Genomic DNA, 22,102 nt, shown 5'->3' on the forward strand with positions numbered 1-22,102 from the left:
ATGCTATACTTTCCCCCCCCCACCCCCCATCTTTTTTTTTTCCTTTTCCATAAAGGACTAAAGCTCGCTCTCGCCCCATCTGACATGCAGGATATTTTAGCTGGGTAGGAGAGAGTTAATGGAATGTGGACAAAAATTAGAGAGTGGAAGACAAGAGCGAGAGAGAGAGAGAGAGAGAGCGATGACGGGAGTGGAGAGAGAGAGAGAGGCGGGTGTGTGTGTGGTAGACATCGGAAAATTTGTCATCTCATTTCTTAGAATAAACTGGTGGCGCTTTTTCTGGGTAAAAATACAGAAAATAAAACTACTATCATTATTCTGAACACAATTTGCTGTCGTTTGTGCATGACTAATGCATTACTGCATGTGGTATCATTTCCGGCACTATTTTTTTTTTTTTCTTTTTTTCGCTTGCAAAATTTGCAGTCTGTTATGTTGCAAACTGGATAAGATGTTGCTTAACCCACATTGGTTTTATTAGTTAGTCTGACTCAACCTTAAGTCCACTTTAAGGTCACCCACAAAGTAAAGCCTCTTCAAAATTAAATGAGCCGCAGCCTTCATTGCAGTAATCGCAGGCTTTATTCCAAGATACTTTACCAAATGTAACACCCATTACAAATGATTGCCCGCATTAACGCTTACAAACGAATATTCCTTAAATGAACGTACTAATGTTTAGATTTTTAGAGAGTGCAATCATGCCAATTTTTTTTTAAATTATGGTTGTAATTACTGTTTTATTTTCCTCTTCCTGCTCTTTCAAAGTTTTGCTTTAAAACCCTTTCCTTCGACTCTCCTGTTTATCTGTGCTGTCTTTTCTGGGTGGTGGCAGAGATGACACTGTGCATTACGGGGGTGTTGTTAAAAAATCACACTGACAACCCCTAGCTGGAACCACTGGTTCTCCCTGGTTGGTCCCTTATTCCCATGACACACACAGGCACCCCACCAGCCGAGTTCTCAGTCTTAATGACACAACAATCTGGTGGTCATTGTTAAACTAAAACACGAATCGTTAAAACTCACCCGAGTGCAGAGTGCTGAGCGGACTTCACAAAACTTGCCATCATCACTAGTGGTTCTGTTTTATCATCGATCTCATCACGCTCACAAGATCAATAAATCTAATAATAACAACATCTCTTCCAAATAACAGAGCAGATAAAATGATAACATTAAACAGAATGGCATTTTGATGTAATTTTATTTACAAATCAAATTTACAGACACCTGGAGTGCAAACAGGGAGGCTGGAAAAGCGAAAATGGGGCTGAAAATTCATCACGATGACAAAATTACAGTGAAAGCACAAACCGAGCGGCCTCAGCAACAGGAAACAAACCAAGGGAAGAGCGGGGTGAAGAGGGGCGCGACGTGAGGACAAAAAAAATTGCTTCAGTCGTGATACATTTTGAAAGATGCAGCTTTTTGACGGCCATGTATCTGTCCCACACAACCTGGGCCTGAGGGGCAAAAAACAGAGACAGAAAGAGAGCAAACTGTAAGTGAAAGAAGCAAAGAGCAATAATGTAAGTCACAACAAAAGTTGTTGTGAATCTGGGTGAAGAGGAAATGGGTGGCAATCGTTGGTCCATGCATGTGTAATACAAGTGTGTGTGTGTGTGTGTTGTGTGTGCGCGTGTGGGGGGTGTCTATGTTTTCTTTTTGAATATCTCTTTGTTAGCATGTAGTGGTGCAGGGCTGTGTAAACCCTTAACTACATTCCTGAGTGTTTGCCTGAGAAACCAGGTAACTACAGTTTGAGAATCAGGGGCGCGAGATAGGGTGACACCCACTGGTAAAACAGGGCGTGAATATTAGAGGATTTTAAAATACAGCTTCATGCCTGAGCAGCGTCTGACGCCAAAGTGTACATCGTTATTCAGCTAGTTTTCCCCAGGCTCTCTACAAAATCATGTATTTTAGCAGGTTGGCCCCGTTGGGAACTGATAACCAGGTTGGTGCTGGGCTCTGCTTGATAGCTTTACAGAATAAAAGCCATGAACTCACTTGAATGTGTCAAGTATGTGTGCGAGTTGGTGTTGAGTGAGGTAGAGTTTCATGTCTGCTGTGTCCATCGATCTGAACGACACGGCTCAATTAACGGCGGAGGAAAGAGAAGAGGGGAGACGTTACACATCACGACGTCACAAAGGCAGATTGACTGCCCAAATGATCCTTGCTTAAAACATTTAAAGTGATCACCTTCTCCGGATCAATGAAGAAAATTCTCTGACGTCTTTTGTGTTTGTAACTTTGCGGCAATGTTGACAAGGCCTCTGGAAAGATTCTGAGCAAGAGCAAAGAAAGAATTACACTACGAAACGATTATGTCCTTTCATCGTTAGAGGTTACTGACAGAATACATTTTAAGATATATCAGTGTGTAATGTTTCTCACCTTGAAATTAGCCTCCATCTCATTAAAAGCTTTAGTCTTTCCTCTGAGACTGTACAGACCAGACTGAAGAGAGAGGAGGAAGGAAAAAGAGGAATTGTAAATAAGGGTGTGGATAAAACTAAAATAAAAGCCAGTATATTCAGCAAAAAGTGTCTTTCTGTGTGTGTCTGTTCCTTTTGTGTTGATCCAGCAGATCTTTGTCAGTGATTAAAATCTTCAGCTCTTTCAGCTCTTGTAAAAACTCTTTATCGAGATCCACATCCATGTCTCTCACACATGTTATCTACAAAGAAATTAGTTAGTTGTAGTTAATTCTGACGGCATTTTTAAATTTAGTTTCAGTCCTGTGTCAAATGTCTTGTAAGGTTTTATTCTATCACTCACTACAGTTAGTTTTATCTCTAAGAAACTGAATCGTTACTAGTCATCAATTATATTGAATATTCAGCCAATCTAGTCAAGCCAAAGCCAGTATCTTTTGTAGTTTCACATTTAAGATTGTTATCTTATCATTATCTGATGAAAACACAAAGGCTGAATGATCCGCAACACAGCCTACACAATGTACACCGTTACGTCTTATGATTAATTTAATACAGCTTAAAATAAATTGTTTAATTACCTACATCATTTCTTTATGCTGAGCTTTCATATTTGTTTGTGGATATGACTGACAAGGTATTTTATGGCCACATGCTATCTCAGTCTCAGTGATATAATGAAATACTCACCTTGTTTTCTTTCTCTCAACCCTGGTGTTGTTGTTTTGGACTTTAACTTGCTTTCTGTGAAATAGTTGATGTAACAACAAGTAACTCCAGCATTGATATCAGCCTGCACAGCAGGAAATAAATTGCTGTGATACAACACAAAATCTCCTCTTTGACTCCTTTTTTTTGTAATGACATAGACATAGATAGATATTGGTAACGAATTTTATTTTTTATCTACAGTCAGTAGTGTATTTTTCCCCCAACATTGTCAGGTAAATCTGTGTTTCATATGCAACTAAAAAATCCAAGTTCATTTGACTGAGGGTCTGCAAAACCTGAAGGCCTCTGCTGGCAGTAGGAGGCACAGCAGCTCTGATTTGTTCCTTACTTCGTTATAACCACCATAAAACATACCTCTTGTCTTAACGTAACACATTTTAAGCCTTTTTTATATATTTGACTCAGAGCTTCAAAACTTTTTTGTCCTTCTCTGGATTTACCCAGAATGTTGTTAACTCACTCTGTAAGCCTCAATCTAAGGGACAAATGAAGATTAGGCTCAGGCTGATTAATATCGGTTACATAAACTGATTTAAATGCACTGTTGCCTAACACCTCAGTACAAAATGGGGAGCAAACGGCCAACAAAAACAGGGTGAAAATAGTCACCAAACAGCCCCCACGGTCCAGTTTGTTGAAAGGCTGGCCAGCACAGAAAGCAAAGTCCTGGAACGTGAGCTACTGAAGCTTCTTCTTCCCGTCTCAAGGGCGATGTTGGCAACAGAAAACAATGGGCGCATTACATCCCTAAATAAAGCAGAGGAGATCCCGGTTGTCAGGTAACTGTGCCGACACATCTGCGGCTGGTTTAGGAACAGTGCAGCTGTGACCTCTGGTTTGATGTGCAAAAAGAAAACATCTAATATGGCATTCGCCATCTGCAGGCAAGTTGGGAGAGAGGAGGGGGGAGAAAAAAAATGGAAAAAAAACGAAGAGGGGGTGGTGGAGTGGAAGACAGAGAGAGAGAGAGAGAGAGAGAGAGAGAGAGAGAGAGAGAGAGAGAGAGAGAGAGCGAGAGAGAGAGAGAGAGTGTGTGTGTGTGTGTGTGTGTGGAGACCTATTCGGAAAATTTGTCATCTCATTTCTTAGAATAAACTGGTGGCGCTTTTTCTGGGATAAAATACAGAAAATAAACTACTATCATTATTCTCGACCAACTTTGCTGCTCTCCGTTTGTGCATGACTAATGCATTACTGCATGTGGTATCATTTCCGGCACTATTTTTTTTTTTTTCTGCTTGCAAAATTTGCAGTCTGTTATGTTGCAAACTGGATAAGATGTTGCTTAACCCACATTGGTTTTTATTAGTTTAAGTCTGACTCAACCTTAAAGTCAAACTTTAAGGTCACCACAAAGTAAAAGCCTCTTCAAATTAAATGAGCAGCAGCCTCATTGCAGTAATCGGAGGCTTCATTCCAAGATACTTTACCAAATGTAACACCCATTACAAAATGATTGCCCGCATTAACGCTTACAACCGAATATTCCTTAATAGACGTACTAATGTTTAGATTTTTAGAGAGTGCAATCATGCCAATTTTTTTAAATTATGGTTGTAATTAGTGTTTTTATTTTTCCTCTCCTGCACTTTCAAAGTTTTGCTTTAAAACCCTTTCCTCGACCTCACTGTTTATCTGTGCTGTCTTTCTGGGTGGTGGCAGAGATGACAGCTGTCATTACGGGGGATGTTGTTAAAAATCACACTGACAACCCCCTAGCTGGACCAACTGTGTTCTCCCTGGTTGGTCCCTTATTCCCATGACCACACACAGGCACCCCACCAGCAGAGGTCTCAGTTAATGACACACTTAATCTGTTGGTCATTTGTTAAATCTAAAACACGAATACAGTTTATAACTCATCCCGAGTGCAGAGTGCTGAAGCAGGACTTCACAAACTGCCATCATCACTTATGTGGTTCTGTTTTATATCATCGATCTCATCACGCTCACAAGATCAATAAATCTTAATAATAACAACATCTCTTCCAAATAACAGAGCAGATAAAATGATAACATTAAACAGAATGGCATTTTGATGTAAATTTTATTTACAAATCAAGTTTACAGACACTCGGAGTGCAAACAGGGAGGCTGAAAAGCGAAAATGGGGCTTGAAAATTCATCACGATGACAAAATGATACAGTGAAAGCACAAACCGAGCGGCTTCAGCAACAGGAAACAAACCAAGGGAAGAGCGGGGTGAAGAGGGGCGAGAACGTGAGGACAAAAAAATTGCTTCAGTCGTGATACATTTTGAAGATGCAGCTTTTAATGACGCCCATGTATCTGTCCCACACAACCTGGTGCCTGAGGGGCAAAAAACAGAGACAGAAAGAGAGCAAACTGTAAGTGAAAGAAGCAACGACATACTGTAAGTCTTACAACAAACTGTTGTTGTGAAATCTGGGTGAAGAGAGTAAATGAGGCAATCGTGGTCCATGCAGTGTAATACAAGTGTGTGTGTGTGTGTGTGTGCGCGTGTGGGGGGTGTCTATGTTTCTTTTTATGAATATCTCTTTGTTAAGCATGTAGTGGTGCAGGGCTGTGTAAACCCTTAACTACATTCCTGAGTGTTTGCATGAGAAACAAGGTAACTACAGTTTGAGAAATCAGGGGCGAGATAGGGTGACACCCACTGGTAAAACAGGGCGTGAATATTAGAGGATTTTAACATACAGCTTCATGCCTGAGCAGCGTCTGACTGCCAAAGTGTACATCGTTATTCAGCTAGTTTTCCCCAGGCTCTCTACAAAATCATGTATTTTTAGCACGGGTGGCCCCGTTGGGAACTGATAACCAGGTTGGTGCTGGGCTCTGCTTGATAAGCTTTACAGAATAAAAGCACATGAACTCACTTGAATGTGTCAAGTATGTGTGCAGAGTTGGTGTAGTGAGTGAGGTAGAGTTTCATGTCTGCTGCTGTCCATCGATCTGAACGACACGGCTCAATAAACTGGCGGAGGAAAAAGAAGAGGGGAGACGTTACACATCACGACGTCACAAAGGCAGACTTGACTGCCCAAATGATCCTTGCTTAAAATATTTAAAGTGATCACCTTCTCCACGAGATCAATGAAGAAATCTCTGACGTCTTTTGTGTTTGTTAACTTTGCGGCAATGTTGACGAGGCCTCTGGAAAGATTCTGTAGCAAGAGAAAGAAAGAATTACACTACAAAACGATTATGTCCTTTCATCGTAGAGGTTACTGACAGAATACATTTAAGATATTATCAGTGTGTAATGTTTCTCACCTTGAAATTAGCCTCCATCTCATTAAAAGCTTTAGTCTTTCCTCTGAGAGCTGTACAGACCAGACTGAAGAGAGAGGAGAGAATGGAAAAAGAGGAATTGTAAATAAGTGAGTGTGGATAAAACTAAAAATAAAAGCCAGTATATTCAGCAAAAATGCGTCTTTCTGTGTGTGTCTGTTACCTTTTGTGTTGATCCAGCAGATCTTTGTCAGTGATTAAAATCTTCAGCTCTTTCAGCTCTTGTAAAAACTCTTTATCGAGATCCACATCCATGTCCTCCACCATGTTATCTACAAAGAAAATTAGTTATTTAGTGTTAATTCTGCCGGCTATTTTTAAATTTAGTTTCAGTCCTGTGTCAAATGTCCTTGTAAGGTTTTATTCTATCACTCAAACAGTTTTAGTCTTATCTCTAAGAAACCTGAATCGTTACTAGTCATCAAATTATATTGAATATTTCAGCCAATCTAGTCAAGCCAAAGCCAGTATTTTTTGTAGTTTCACATAAGATTTTATCTTATCATTATCTGATGAAAACACAAAGGCTGAATGATCCGCAACACAGCCTACACAATGTAACACCGTTACGTCTTATGAGTTAATTTAATACAGCTTAAAATAAATATGTTTAATTAACCTACATCAGTTTCTTTATGCTGAGCTTTAATCTTCAGGTTTGTGGTATGATGACAAGGTATTTTATGGCCACATGCTATCTCAGTCTCAGTGATATAATGAAATATCACCTTGTTTCTTTCTCTCAACCCCTGGTGTTGTTGTTGTTGACTTTAACTTGCTTTCTGTGAAATAGTTGATGTAACAACAAGTAACTCCAGCTATGATCACTGCCTGCACAGCACAGGACAATAAATTGCTGTGATACAAACAAAATCTCCTCTTTGACTCCTCTTTTTTGTTAATGACAATAGACATAGATAGATATTGGTAAAGATTTTATTTTTTAATCTACATTTTAGTCGTGTATTTTTTTTCCCCAACATTGTAGGTTAAATCTGTGTTTAATATTGCAACATAAAACATCAAGTTCATTTGACTGAGGATCTGCAAAACCTGAAGGACCTCTGCTGGTCAGTAGGAGGCACAGCTCTGATTGTTCCTTATTCGTTATAACCAACATAGACAACATACCTCTGGTCTTACGTAACACATTTTTAAGCCTTTTTTATATTTTGACTCAGAGCTTCAAAACTTTTTTTCCTTCTCTGGATTTACCAGAAATGTTTTATCACTCTGTAAGCCTCAATCTAAGACAAATGAAGATAGCTCAGGCTGATTCATATCGGTTACATAACTGATTTAAAATGCTCTGTGCCTTAATATCTCAGATAAAAATGGCAGCAAACGGCCAAAACAAACAGGTGAAAATAGCTCACCAACAGCCCCAACGGTCCAGTTGTTGATAAGCTGGCCAGCACAGAAAGCAAAGTCCTGGAACGTGAGATACTGCAGCTTTCTTTTTCCCGTCTCAAAGCGATTGTTGGCAAAGAAAACAATGGCAGCATAATCCCTGAAATAAGCAGAGGAGAGGTTACAGAAGCCAGCAAAAACCCAAAACAAAACTAAAGTCTCCAAGAAAATCAGTTAGAACTTTGTTGGTATCCTGAGTACTGGCCTTTTCAGATGCTGTTTTGTTAGGGTTTGCTAACAACAGAAAACAATGTAGTAATTCATCATAAAACCTACAACAAAACAGATCTGCGGTAATAAGACTACTCTGGAAAATAAACCTGAGGCAGGAAAGCTTGTACTCTGTTCTTCTGATTACCTTGCAAGCTTGTCAGAGAGCAGAAAATGCTGACGTATGTTCTCCACCAGGGGTCCTTTAAGCTCTTCCACAACTTTGAAAACGCGTTTGAAGTTGTCAAACTGAAAATAAACACATGACGCAGGAGTTTTATTAAATTGTGACTTGGATAAAAACCTGCACGAATGCTTGCTCTGCAGACATTTAGCTGAGTCACCACAACTAATGTAAACTGAACCCACTGCCAGAAAAATATTGGATGAGATATTGATTGAAAATGTTCTGCTTGTCACTGATACTCAAAACAAATAAAAAGCAACTATAATGAAGTTGATTTGTTAAGTCGCGGCAGTATAAAGCTGAAAATAAACAGTATCTTTTAAAACTGACATCGTAAAAAGTGAGCACCAAGCATTTTTAAACTGATAATACAGGTAATATAAATGTTATTGTGGTGTTGAGATTGCACTTACTTGCCGCCTGCAGCTCTTCAGTGTCACACCCGTTTTGGCACTGATATCGTCCAAGTCTTTCTTGGTTCCTTTGGAGAGTTTCTTTCCCAGGACTTCACGAACAAAAACATCATCAAAGGTGTAGTATCTGAACAAGGAAACACAGAGGCAAGAGAGGAAACATGTCAGAATATAATATCATTTACTACGTCATGCTATGGGAATGTCTTGACAGCCTTGTTCACGCAAGATGAATGTTCTAAAGATACAAAAAGACAGAAACATACATTTTTGATCAAATTAAGTATGATATAGCTTCGGATCAGAAACTGGAAACACAAATATTTGAGGGGGAATTAACTGCACCTCTCTATGAGGACAGCTTGTCGATGAGGCGGGATCTGGAACAGCAGCTGGTTGGCTAGTTTGGCTGGACTGTGCAACAGACGCTCACACATCTGAAATGTCCTGTACTGGTCCATGGTGTCGCTCAGCAGAACATCTGCACTCGCCTCACACTCCTCCATCACTCCTCCTTCTATTCGCACCTTCACTGCATCGTTCACTGTTGAATAAATCAGTTATGTTTAATAACCTTGAATAACAAAGCTACTGGTTTGGTGTGAACGTACAGCAGCACTATTGCTGCTCCAGATACTTCACACTGGGCACTACAAATGTACATGTGTATGTGTTTGGCACCTTAGCTGAGAGTTATTAGACGCAAATCACTGTCAGAAAACATCATCAGCATCATGAGACAATCCTACTACTACTGTCTGATTGGGAACTACACTCACATTTTATATCATTTAACATTATTAGACTGACAAACTCTACGGTGAAATTGTTGTAAATCATCTCGACCAAGAGTGATGTTGTCAGATTGTTTCCATTTAATAGTTTTATAATAAAAAATGATAATAATTTGTCTGTTTTTTTTCTTTATAGTCTTTTATTTGTATTCATCTTGATCCTGCCTGCAGATTGACATCCTCTGCTGCCTTTAATCAAACTCCAGTAAAGCCCACATTGTGTTCAACTAACCAGGACTGTGTGAATACAGTCAGTACATACACATCCATACCTGTGTATCCATCCAACCAGAGCTGGTAAACCTCTTCATCCATAATAGTGGTGTTACCCACGAACACATCGAGCTCTACTGCCATCTGCAAACAAGTGACAACAAATGGTCAGGTGATGACTAACACTCGGATTAGCTCAACGCCACTCGAGCACAGTCAGGGTGATGTTATACCTTGTTTGTGTGTGTTGTCTCCACCAGTTCCAGGCACGGAGATGAAAGCAGTCGTGCAAAGTGATCGTCTACAGACTGGACCTGAGTCTGCTCTCCATGTCAGCTGACAACTTCCTCCATTACAGGCTAGCCTCCTGTGCTAGCTACGTTAGCAGAGTTAGCAGCGTGAGCGGAGCCTGAGCCGACAACCGGACACGAGACCGATTAATTAAGATCTAATTAACACGAGGACATGAGCGGGTTATTAGCGCGTGTCCTTTAAAGCACGAACATCGACCAAATGGTAGATCACTCTGTCACTGTGGTGTCAACAACAGCAGACATGCAACACGGACTTCCGGTTTATCCACGTCACAGGAAATACAACGTAGACATATAGTGAATATATATAATTTATATTAGATAATAAAATACTATTTATTACATATTAATGCTGTTATATTATTATTATTATTATTATTAGTAGTAGTAGTAGTAGTAGTAGTAGTAGTAGTAGTAGTATGGTTATATCATGTCTTAGATATTTTCTTTCATGGTTTGTGCAAAAGATTTTGTCTTATTTAATTACTTATTAATTACATTTTATCCATAGGCTGTTTTTATTTTTTTATTATTTTTTCTATTTCTATGTGAATGTGAGATCATTAAAGTAGATCAGTAAAGTAAGATAAGAAAATTATTAAATATATATTTACTTTTCTTGTGAAGTGAATTTTCCTATTGTGGGATCATCTTATCTTATTTTAGTTGTGTTGTTGAAGAGTTCCTGAACATTTCAAACAGCAGCAGGCTATCAGAAGTTTTACATTAAACGCTCATGATATTAGGTCAGAGTAATGTAACATACAGGATATTCTGTGCCGTACCAAAACCTACATTGGTTTTCAAATTATTATTATTATTATTTTCATATATTGTTTGTAATGTTCGTATGTTCAAATTATTTTGAATGGTCATTGGTTTTCTACAAAATTTAATTTTTTTTGTGGAGTAACCTATTTGTAGAGATGATGCTTTTATTCTGAAACAGTATTTTTTTTCTCTTTTTTTTTTTTTTTTTTCTCTAGTGTGAGTTGATTACCAGCTCCTCCCTCCTCTCAGAGCTTTCACTTATCTGTAATTGGCTTCAATGTTTTAATTTATCCGCGTGCCTCTCGCTCTGATTGGCTGCACTGTAACACGGATTGTTCTGTCATGGTAACAATGTACTAACGATTGTAACTGTTACCAGTCAGCTTGTCCCAGAGCTACGTTTACAGTAGAGCCAGAGCAGACGGCTCCCATTCATTGTAGGCATGTGGCACAATTTAGAGACCAATAACGCCCCTACTACCACTACTACTACTACTACTACTACTACTGCTAATAATAATAATAATAATAATAATAATAGGTCATTAGTAGTATAATGTGTTTAAATGACCCCAGACAGCCAGATAACACAAGGAATTCAACAGTATAGTATGAAAAGCATTTTGAGTGAGCAGTAATACTGCCGTAGTTTATTAGTGTTTCATTGTGGAAAGAATGATAACCAGTCTCATATTTGCTTAAATGACTCGTGTGTGTCCTACCTCAGGCTATCACCCATGTCTTTATTGTGTCGCCCCACAACTGAACCTAAGGATTAAAGAAGGGGTTTGATCACATTCCTAGCAGCATGCCGACATGGGGCCCGAAACCTGTAACGACCTGCATGTACTGTCTTCTCAGAGCCAAATGTGAGCTGTAAATCCTATTGGCAAGTCACACTGCGGCGGGTGCCTTGTATTTCTTGCTTGCTGCACCCTTGAGAGACTTCATAATGCAAAGGGCGGATGAGAAACCCTATAGACTCAATAACTGGGACCTATATCATTTTTACACTATAGTCCCTAAGTCCTATCACTCAACACTATTCATGTTTGGTAAGAAAGGCATCAATGGGCGGACGAAAATCAAACGACAATAGACAATAATCCATTATATTATATTACAGCAGCGGATTTGGCAGACAGGCAGTGGTCTATTGTTGATCTCTGCCCTTTCATTTGTGCTTTTAGTCATTTTTTAAAAACGTGTCCGATCAGCGACAGGCCTCGGTGTGAGCACCCCCCCCCACCCTTGCGCTTTGCTTTGCTACGTGTACACAATCTGCTCTCTTTTCCTCCGGCGATTAATCTAAATAAATCCCTGCAAATCCCTCTCCTCTCCCTCCCTTTCTGTGTTTCTGCATGTGTCCATTAAAATCACAACATAAGGGAAAACGGACTCAGTCAACATGTCTTTTTTTTTTTGGTCGGATCCCTCGCTGCACATCAACACTCTAATGTCTAACCTCACATGACACCCTGATTCCATCCCCAGCTCCCCCTTGCACGGTTAACACCCTACATTGTTATGGCCTCAGTGAAACAATGGAGGTGGGACAGAGGGCGGAAGGATGTGGCTGAATGCCTCAGCATAAACCCATGGAAAAAAGCCTGCAGTCACACTTTCCGCCTGTGTTCTTTGAAAAGAAACAACCAGGAGTCACCCATGATGTGAATGTACTGTACATCCTTCTGTGTGGTGAACTCCAAAATTGATGTGAGGCCTATTTATTGTATGTGTCATGTTTTTACAAAGGGTTTGGAGACAGCAAAGATATGTGTATATGCCGTGTGTTCATCCAATGAACAGAAATCCCCAGAGGAAGTGTCTTCATACGGGCCTTTCCTACCCATTTCCTTTGTAAAATTGTGCACATCCGTGTTGTTTTTGTTTCATAGCATGATAAGGGGTGGAAATATGTTTTTGAATCCAAATGGGGGCGCACAAGTTCCACACGGAGAGAGCACATGGAGCAGATCAGCCTCTCATCTTGTTGTTTTTCACAGCTGAAGATGGTCAGAGTCGGTTCAGCTGGATACCTGAGATGATTGATTAGATTGAGCCATTAACGACCATACCGTAATTATGGTATGCGCGGTAAGACCTACTGGAAACCACAGAGGAAACCACAAACATTTTTGATCACTATCTCACCAACGTGTCAATTAGCAGCCATCATAAAAACTGAAACTTCCGGGAAGAGTCTACAAAATAAAACCAACAGTGTTGGCGAGCTCGAGTAACGCACTAAAATAAAAGCAAACACTGCGATTTGTAAGAAAATTATTTTGCAGCTACCAAAACATGTGTGTTGTGAGTATATGTATTTGTAACACCTCCTCACTTGTTTTAAATAAAAAAAAACCCTCACAACTCGATGCTTTTATTTTGAAAATTGCTCAGCCTGTTTCCTGGTAGTGCGTCAGCTTGACGCGCTGCTCAGCGGAGTCACAGCCGTGAAAGTGGCGGAGGCGGACATTGTTGTGGTAACAGTCCGGCCCCAGAGGATGAGCAGAGATGATGCATTTATTTTGAACGGATAAAGGGCGAGGTAGTGATTTATTTTGTTTGTTTGTTTTCTTTCTTTTTTTTTTTAGGCCGACTAAATAATGAATCGTTTATAAAAGAAAGAGGAGCTGCTGCTGCACCGCACGGACTCATCCTCCAATCAGCCAGCCAGCCAGCCGGGGAACGGGGGAGTTCATTCAGCCGAGGCGAGCGCAGCACAGCCTGATGAGACGATGCCAGCGACGTAAAAAAAAATCACAACATCTGCAGGGTGTGCATCCGAGGCTGCTGGATTAAGCCTCTGGGCCTTTGTGCACACAGTAGAGAAAAGCCCACTCGGGCGCCTGTTGCCTTCAAAATACTGCGAGAGGAGGTAAAATAAGGACAGTTGTATTCTTGGAGGCCTTTCGGAAAATCCAGCCTGCTGTTTGGAGGATGTCAGATTGACATTAACGAGGGCTTGCTGTGCGTTTTCATACACGACCTCATCAAGGCTTTATCCACGGTGAACCATCACTGGGTTCAGCTCTGAAGTCACAGCGCCTTGAAGAAAAGCCATTCAAATAAAAATATCACATGTTTCTGCCATGATTTGGCCTCCGGTGCTTTATTGCACACATGACATCTGGAACACACTGGACGCAGATGAAGATGTGATGTGTTGAGCACTGAATAGCTACATCTCAGCGCTTTTAATAGATTCTCAGGTATCCTCCAGTTTTTTATTAATAAGAAGAAAAAAAAATGGGAAGCGAAGGTGAGATAATCAACAGAGAACTGTCAAAGATGTCTGACGAGGACTTGCTGGCGTGCTCCAAAGAGGAGCTGGTGAGCCGGCTGCGTAAAGAGGAGTCGGATAAAATAGCAGCTCTCATCCAGAGAGGACGGCTGATAAAAGAGGTAAATAAACAGCTGCAGGGACACCTCCTTGAAATCAGGGAACTGAAAGTCATCAATCAGCGCCTGCAGGAGGAAAACGTGGAGCTGCGAGATCTGTGCTGCTTCCTGGACGATGACCGGCTCAAAGTGAAGAAGCTGGCCAGAGAATGGCAGCTGTTCGGGCATCACGCAGCCAAAGTGATGCGGGAGGACCTGGGCGGTTACTTGAAAAAGCTCGCAGACCTGGAGCGTATGCAGGACGGGCTAGTCAAGGAGAATTTGGACCTGAAGGAGCTGTGTCTGGTCCTGGAGGAGGAGTGTGTCAGCAGGAGTGACTCCAGCCCAGGAGGATCCACTGAGCTCAACCTGCCTTGCATGGTAGCCCGGGATCTCGGGGATGGAAGCTCAAGCACAGGGAGTGTGGGAAGCCCAGACCAGCTTCACCTGGTGTGCTCACCTGATGACTGATGGCAGGTTTATGTCAGCAGTCAGGGCTTCATATGAGGAACCTGTAGAGTAAGAGTGGTGTGATTTGGCAGACTGGAGGCTTTGCCAGGCATTACAAATTAAATTGGTGCAAAAGCATTAAGGCCTTCTGAATGCTGCAAATATTTGTGTGCCACTACATTTTGACTTCTACCACTAGAGACATTTTCAGGACTTTACAAAGACATTTAATAGATGTTTGCCAGATGATAATGTATCTAAATTTTACAGTGTTTTTTTCTAATGACTCTTCTGTTTTGGGGGGAAATACTCCTTTTTTCAGTGGTCTGTTGATGAAAAAAAAAAAAATGGGACCAAAAAAGTAGGTCACATATATAAATTTATCTCATGCACTGGACTAGCCTACACTGGTTGAAGCCTTTTTTCTATTGCACTGGACAGCGTTATCATGGATCTTTAAATCACAGATCTAAAGATTCATTTCAATCCAGTTTTGAGCCATATTTAGTCCACTGAAATCAAATAGCACTGAAATAGATGCGTTGTGATAAAAGAAAAAAAAATATGAACCTATTTGATATTTGCTTTTTTGCTAGATGCCCAATAATGTGTAATATTTTATGCACTCTCTTCCTCAGGACAGGATTGGAGTGCCATATGTGCATGATGATTGTCACAATTTGTACAGGCCTGTTAACCCACTCTGATGTAAAGGCCCTTCAGGTTTACCGTGGGTGGGGCTGCTGTGCATAACGTACATGTGCTCGAGCCAGGGCAGAGCCAGCACACCTTGTTAAGGTTTTTGGATCAGACATGAAAGATGTCCTTGGACCTCACTCAGAGCTGAACTGAACAACACTTTTTTTTAAAAATCCAACTGGAAACTCTTTGTATCAAACTGGAAGGTCTACAAGTTTGAATGATTTCTATTCTATTCTATTCAAGCTGTTCAAATTCACTTGTATTCCTTTTTTTTTATTACATTGTTGTTGTTGATGTTCAATTAGCATATCACAGAGTTTGTTTAGGTTGGCGATGGTCAGCTTCGTCTTCTGTAACTCATGCTTTGTATTTACCCTGTAACATTAGGGATACTCTTAACTTTGACCCTTCTTTATCTTGATTTATCTGTATTAACTAGCGTTACTAACCGATTTCAGTTTAAATCATAGATAATGCACATGATTAGAAAAGATTTATTTTGTCGTTAGCTGTTTATTGGTTGGCTATGCTCGTAGTGCATTGAAGAGCTTTAAATACAGTGGGTATGACACTTTGTGCTGGTCTGACCTGTTTTTTGTGTGTGTGTGTGTGTGTGTGTGTTTGACTTTGCAGAAACAAGCTTTACATTTTCACGACACAGAATGAAGGATTGATTTCTGTACTTGTTTTGACCTTCGTGTCTAAACCAACTGAGCTTGATTGATGTTCCCTTCTTGTCATACAGACTGACTTTATGGATGTTCATCAGTTTTATTTTTGGATCCCTATTTGCACAGTCTGGAGAGCTGAAGAGGGCAGTAATGCTTTTACCCACTTAGTGATTCACAGACGTCCTTTGACAGCAGCATACACACAGTTTTATTTTTTTCCCTCCCTCATGCTCTCAATCTGACTCTCGTTCCATCTCTGCTTCTCTCTCTAACCCCATTTTAGCTGAGCAGTCCAATGCTCTCTGAGCCATGTATGTATTTAGCAAGAGATTCGCTTCATTTTGGGGAAATGGAGTAACTGAGCACATAGTGTTCACAGCTGAGGGGCAAAGAGCAGTCATTAGTTTCTCAGTACATATTGCAGCCATCAAGCCCTTTTAATCAGTGTCAGGAGAAAGGCTACAGCTTGAGATTATGTTCTCGATCTATCGTTTAATCTATGAAAAAAATAATAAAAATAATAATAAAAAAAATATGCCCACTGTAAACCTGAATGCTCAAATTAATTAATTGGAATAAGTAATGAAAACTTAATTATAATAACTCAAACATTTTAAGTGCCAGTAACTTTTTTCTTGTTTTGAGTTTGCTGAACTAAAATATTTTGATTAATATGAACTATTTTACATATTATGTAACGAAGTCTTGCTTAAAACACTTTAGTTTCAACATAATTTCCTTTGACATAAAGAATCAATAGCATGTTTTAAAGAAGATACTGTTAAAAACTATTGAATCAATATATGTTGCTAAATTTTCATGAATTACGCAAATTCAATATACTACATTTATGAGTAGTTTGATGATGATTTCCCAGAGTCAAATGTTATGTCTTTAAATTGCTTGCTTTTTTCTGTCTAACAGTCAGAAATGCAAAGATATTCAGTTACAATGATAAAATTTGAGAAGTTACATACAAAATAGTTGCAGATTAATCTTCTATCAATCATCTTAATCAAATATTCGAGTACTCCAGGTTGCTACAGGTTTTTCTGGTGTCTCAGTGTTCACTAAAATGTTTTTTGTACACTTTTCACAAGTAATAATAATAATAACAACACACAGTGTCAACACAGTTATGAACTGCTGTTCTTTATTGTCTGTAAAGTAGTACAGCTTTGACAAAAGATAAAAGTAAGGCACTGCCCACCAACAGTTCATTTGTCAGAGAAAACATTACCAAAAATATATTACACTCTCAAAAATAAATATGTGATTATATAATCTATATTAACTCCTACGGCCCAGCCTTAGTGGTCAATAATTTGCATAGACAATGTCAGGATTTCTTTTAAAAGATTCATACAAAAATAAGGACCCTTTATTTGTAAGTACTATTTAGTGAGGACATTTATAAAGTGTTGTATTAAAATGTTACAAGGTTGTATTACAATGTAACAATGTAACAAGTCATTAAATGCAACATTATATATTATAATTACAACATATAACATTATTAATATATTATAACTATCACTTTTAATATATTATGTATCATATATACTTATCACATAGAAAGCTTGTCTAACTCTTAGGAGAATATATTCTGCATGCAATGCTTTCATAATAAACCTCAAACTTATTCTATATTTATTCAACCTGATAGCTTTTAAAAAGACTATATAAAGAAATATAAAGACTTTATATCAAAACTAAAGAGTGTAACATTCATATCCTGATAATGCCACTAATTTTCATGTCTAAGTACAAATCAACTTTCTAAATAGATGAAATAAAGCAGATGCACGCAGCTCATTTTGAAATGCTTATCACAATTATCACTGTAACGTTTCCCAGAGATCCTTTTTGGTCACAAACACAAACATTATGACTTCAATTCAAACGAATATTAGAGTATTGCCAGGATGATAGAGCTGCCGATCACAGAGTGAGGATGGTCGGGGAGTGCAGGGAGTGATCCGATTGGTCACCACTGCTGCTGCTGCGGCGATGAGCTATCCCACAGGGCTGCGGGGCACGAGGCTGTGGTACATTTCCCTGTTGTGATGTAGCATGGGATGTAGAGGCACTGGTGTCTAATGGGGCAGTCGGATAGGTGAAAACCATCCCAGCTGTGAAGGGCGTGAGAGAGGGAGTAGATGTAAGAATCGGGGTGTGGAGTGACTCTGATTCAGTGATGACAGCAGAGGTTGACGGTGCTGTAGGCTTGCTGGGGATGGTTATCTTTGGTTTGGGCTTCTCCATCTTTGTTGGTAGTTTGGTTGAGGGTCCAGGTCTCCCATGGTCCTCTGGCTCCATTTTGATGCCTCCCAAAGAGGAAATTGATGGATTTGGGTCAGAATCTGAATCAGATTCCTCTATCTTACAAATGGGACGGTGAGCCTCGAGAACTAGCTCAAGCCTGTCTTTCTCTTTTTGTAAATTAGCTATTTCCTTCTGTAAACGGGACTTTTCATCCTCTAGCAGGTCAGTCTCCTACACCAGGGGAAAACAGAAACAAAGACAAACATACATGTAAATTCTCCCATGCTTGCCTGAGACCAACACCATGTATTTCAAGCATGAATGCTGTGACATTTATACAGTGTTCACTCACATTTTGCAGTGTGTCTGTCAGTTCCCGGCGGCGATTGCGACATTTTGCTGCTGCTAACTTATTCCGCTCCCTTCTTACTCTCCGTCTCTCAATCTCTTCCTGGGATAACTTTATTGAAAAAGAGAAAAATAAAAGATTAAAATACATAAAATAGGTCCACCAGACACAGAGTCAAACTCTAAAGCCCCATTTAATGTCTTAAGTTGGATTGTGAAACCTCCTTGCTCTGGGTAAAACAATAATGTCAAATGTCAAATGTAGACATGTATCATAGGCAACACGATACAGGAGAAACACCACCACCATGTGTGTGCACTGAGTCATCACATCCATGGCGTCTGAATGATTTTGAAATGCCCGTGAAAGCTTTTGTGCCTTTGTAACACCCAAACTCTGACTGATGCCAGCGCCCTACTGAATAATTGCTGTTCATTCAACATTTCCCGCCCTTTCAGGATCATGAGTCACACTCAGACCCCAGCGGTGACTCAGGTGTGAGTCAGAGAAAATGACTTGTCCCTCTGAGTCACATGACAGTTCACTTCCTGTACCATGAAATTACAACTCCAAGTAAAAAAAACTCTGACGGGGATATGTGCCAACATGTGCCTGATGAAACAAAAAAGTTACCGTACAGTAAGTAGTGACAAACATGATGATGGTTAAAGTTGAGTTAGGTCGCAAGAAACATCTGTGCTATCTTGTTCTGACATGTAACATTGTTCTGCTATCAAAAACCAGACCTTTGCAAGCAGTGTGTCACAGAACGTTACACTGAGTCAACATCGACTCAAAGTAAACACTATCAAAGAACATAAACAGTGTCTTCCTTTTTAAACTGCTCAATAATGGATAATGAATCTTAATAATGTCTAATGACATCTCTAATTAATCTTATGCAATCCATATTACTTAACATGTTAATGTGATGTGCAAGTCTAAAGGAAATGACTGAATTGTGTCATAGAGTAGTACAGGAAATTATTACACACTATTTGCTCAGAAATGTGTACTAGTGTCTTGTCCACACCTCACTGCAATACCCTGAGGGAGAATATGAATCCCAAGAGATCTCCTCTCTGACACAAGCAACAAATCCACTATAATCAGTGTTTTGTCTATAAAGTTTCAGCTATTTAAAAGTTACTTTCTTACATGTTCATCGTTCCGGCGTCTTGTTGAAGCAGTGGGGTTTGCAGCTGCCCTTATGACTCCAGGTCTGAGAAGATGGGAGTGGTGAGGGGCCTGACCCAGTGGCCGTGCCCCTGTGACGGTTGGGTAAGGAGGTACTGGAGATCTTGAAGGGCCTGGTGGATGCATAAGGGAGGGCTGGACCAGCCACTGGAGGTCCTGGTTGGTTGTAATGGCATTGAGGCTTGGTACGAACTGACTGGTGCCTGCCATTGTATATTTCTGGAGAAAATTTGATTTAACAAATGTGATTAGAAAGTAAATCCAACAGGTGATCAGGAGAAAAATACATGTTGTCTGGGGTAAGTAATTACATGTAACTGAAGATTATAATTATTATGTTAATGAACATGAATGACTTAGTATTATATTATTATACGACATAATAACATGTATAACATTATAACATGTCAACAACATGACATATGATGTGACATTAACAGTATATATATATGAGCGATAGATCTCAGATATTAGTGTAGAGCTATAGAGATGATAGTATAATCTATTATAGATATATCTATATATATATAGATATTAGTATTATTTCATAGTTTTTTTCTATTTTAACAGTTCACATTCAGTTTCAGTTCAGTGATAACCTGTAGCCCGGTTAAATAAAGGTACACCTACCTGCTCCTGTTGTGTGGCTGAACTGCTGGTGCTTCCCAGGGATACAGGGTTTGACCCTGTGTACGGCGGGTTGCCTCGTCCTTGATTCCCAAAGTTTCGATACATCCTCTCTTATTAAAACACTCTAGAAAACTGGATCCAGCTGTGTCTATAACAGCCTCAAAATGACTTTCGGGTTGAGTCTTAATTCAAACCTGAGGCAAGCCCACTGTATTGCGGTAAATCGGTAGAGTCCAAACGGGTATGTTTTCAAGGGGTGAACAAGGAAGCGAATGTGTCCTCGTTCTTTCAAAAATCGCCCTAAAACTTCCAAAAACGTCTTTCAGTACTTCCTCTCGTCCTTAGTCACACATCCAGAAGCCAAAGTCTGGGAATGATTGTGAGGTTGTAAACTCTTTAAGCGGCACTATAGGTTCACCACGCCCCTCCGCAGTTACGGGAAATACTGTTGTCTGGAATCAAACCACGTGCCGTGATGTCACTGCCCATATATGGTGAGAGTTTCCTCTTGAGAGTAACACGCGGGATTCCTCAGACAGAAGGAGGCTCGAGCTCTCCGGTCGGATCGTGCTGTTTACCAGCTCCGCGTGATGCAGTGGATAAAACACTACTACAGTTTCCTACTTCAGTGGAAGTACTGTCATTCATATACTGATCTACTTACGTTGATGTTACGTGATGTTACGTTTGTGGAGTAGAAAAGTACCTGGGCGAAGTAAATAAAAAACATATATATATATACAGTATAAATTATATTGGTTATATAAATTGAACTGATATTTTAATATTTGGTGTACTTTTAAGAGATAGGTACAATATTGGACTAGTTTTAAAAAGTTAAAAATTAAAGACATTTTATAATAAAGGCAGATGTAAATATAGACATAGTTTTTCATTTACAACATCTGTAAAGACTCAACAACATTTGTATTTAGTCATATATGTAACTTGACTAAACGTTATAAATCGTATATTTAAAAAAATACTGTCTCAACATACACACTATAACACATCACAGAGAAGTTAAATTATGATATTAAATAATATTTTAATATTAACTAAATATACATTTATTATGTTAGGCAACTTATTTTTGTTTTTTTGTCTTGAAACCTTTAAAGGTTCAGTGTGTAATATTTATGGTGCTCTATTTACAGAATATACTATTTATAACTATGTTTTTTTTTAGTGTATAATTACCTGAAGGAGTTTAATGAAATTAAGTTATCTTTGCTCATTTACTAAAGATATATTTATTATCTTAAGTCAACATTTTTTATAGTTGTCTTAAAACTATTGAAGGTCCAGTTATTTAGGAGGCTGTATATACAGGATATAATGTTCATAACTATGTTATTATTAGTGTACAATTACCTGAAGAAAATATTTTTTTGAAGTTTTTGTTACCTTAAAATGAGACTAGTATCTACAGACACCGCAGGTCTTCTTCCACGGAGTCCGCCATGTTTCCACAGTACAGTAACCCAGGATGGACAAACTACTCTACAAACTACTACACTGGCTCGATATATTCACATTGTCCCTATATTTTATGTCAGCCATAGTTTTTAGGCATTCTTCATGCCTAAAAGGAGACGATGAGGTGACAGGGTTTCGACCAGCAACTATACCACTAGATGCCTCTGAATCCTACATACCGGACCTTAAAAACATTTGTACTACCTAAATAAA

General features: G+C 39.4%; 3 protein-coding genes across 3 annotated transcripts; 1 reads left to right on the top strand and 2 right to left on the bottom strand.

Moving 5' to 3' along the window:
* Positions 1–5,204: 5,204 nt before the first annotated feature.
* On the bottom strand, positions 5,205–10,266 carry fibpa (fibroblast growth factor (acidic) intracellular binding protein a). The gene is made up of 11 exons (XM_010746583.3): positions 9,911–10,266; positions 9,737–9,821; positions 9,016–9,214; positions 8,671–8,797; positions 8,219–8,319; positions 7,827–7,960; positions 6,614–6,722; positions 6,433–6,496; positions 6,237–6,323; positions 6,036–6,133; positions 5,205–5,487 (listed from the first exon to the last, which is right to left on the bottom strand). Exons 2-11 carry the CDS (start codon positions 9,819–9,821, stop codon positions 5,418–5,420), a joined length of 1,074 nt encoding a protein of 357 aa, XP_010744885.1. The 5' UTR covers positions 9,911–10,266; the 3' UTR covers positions 5,205–5,417.
* A 2,907-nt stretch (positions 10,267–13,173) lies between these two features.
* Positions 13,174–15,872, top strand: ccdc85b (coiled-coil domain containing 85B). Its single transcript, XM_010746582.3, has one exon. It carries the CDS (start codon positions 14,015–14,017, stop codon positions 14,615–14,617), a length of 603 nt encoding a protein of 200 aa, XP_010744884.1. The 5' UTR covers positions 13,174–14,014; the 3' UTR covers positions 14,618–15,872.
* A 1,228-nt stretch (positions 15,873–17,100) lies between these two features.
* On the bottom strand, positions 17,101–20,851 carry fosl1a (FOS like 1, AP-1 transcription factor subunit a). The gene is made up of 4 exons (XM_010746581.3): positions 20,411–20,851; positions 19,742–19,999; positions 18,587–18,694; positions 17,101–18,465 (listed from the first exon to the last, which is right to left on the bottom strand). The coding sequence occupies exons 1-4, from the start codon at positions 20,513–20,515 to the stop codon at positions 17,911–17,913; spliced, it is 1,026 nt and encodes a 341-aa protein (XP_010744883.2). The 5' UTR covers positions 20,516–20,851; the 3' UTR covers positions 17,101–17,910.
* Positions 20,852–22,102: the final 1,251 nt, after the last annotated feature.

The sequence above is a fragment of the Larimichthys crocea genome, chromosome I, assembly GCF_000972845.2.
Source record: "Larimichthys crocea isolate SSNF chromosome I, L_crocea_2.0, whole genome shotgun sequence".
NCBI classification, from domain to species: Eukaryota; Metazoa; Chordata; class Actinopteri; family Sciaenidae; genus Larimichthys; species Larimichthys crocea.

Coding starts and splice junctions, on each gene's coding strand:
- fibpa (XM_010746583.3), bottom strand. CDS start 9,821: ATGGCAGTAGAGCTCGATGTGTTCGTGGGTAACACCACTATTATGGAT. Junction 6,723..7,826: donor CTGGACCGTTGGGGCTGTTG/GTGAGCTATTTT, acceptor TTTTCTTTGTAG/ATAACATGGTGGAGGACATG. Junction 6,497..6,613: donor CTGCTGGATCAACACAAAAG/GTAACAGACACA, acceptor CTCTCTCTTCAG/TCTGGTCTGTACAGCTCTCA.
- ccdc85b (XM_010746582.3), top strand. CDS start 14,015: ATGGGAAGCGAAGGTGAGATAATCAACAGAGAACTGTCAAAGATGTCT.
- fosl1a (XM_010746581.3), bottom strand. CDS start 20,515: ATGTATCGAAACTTTGGGAATCAAGGACGAGGCAACCCGCCGTACACA. Junction 20,000..20,410: donor CAGCCACACAACAGGAGCAG/GTAGGTGTACCT, acceptor AATTTTCTCCAG/AAATATACAATGGCAGGCAC. Junction 18,695..19,741: donor GACGCCGGAACGATGAACAT/GTAAGAAAGTAA, acceptor TTTTCAATAAAG/TTATCCCAGGAAGAGATTGA.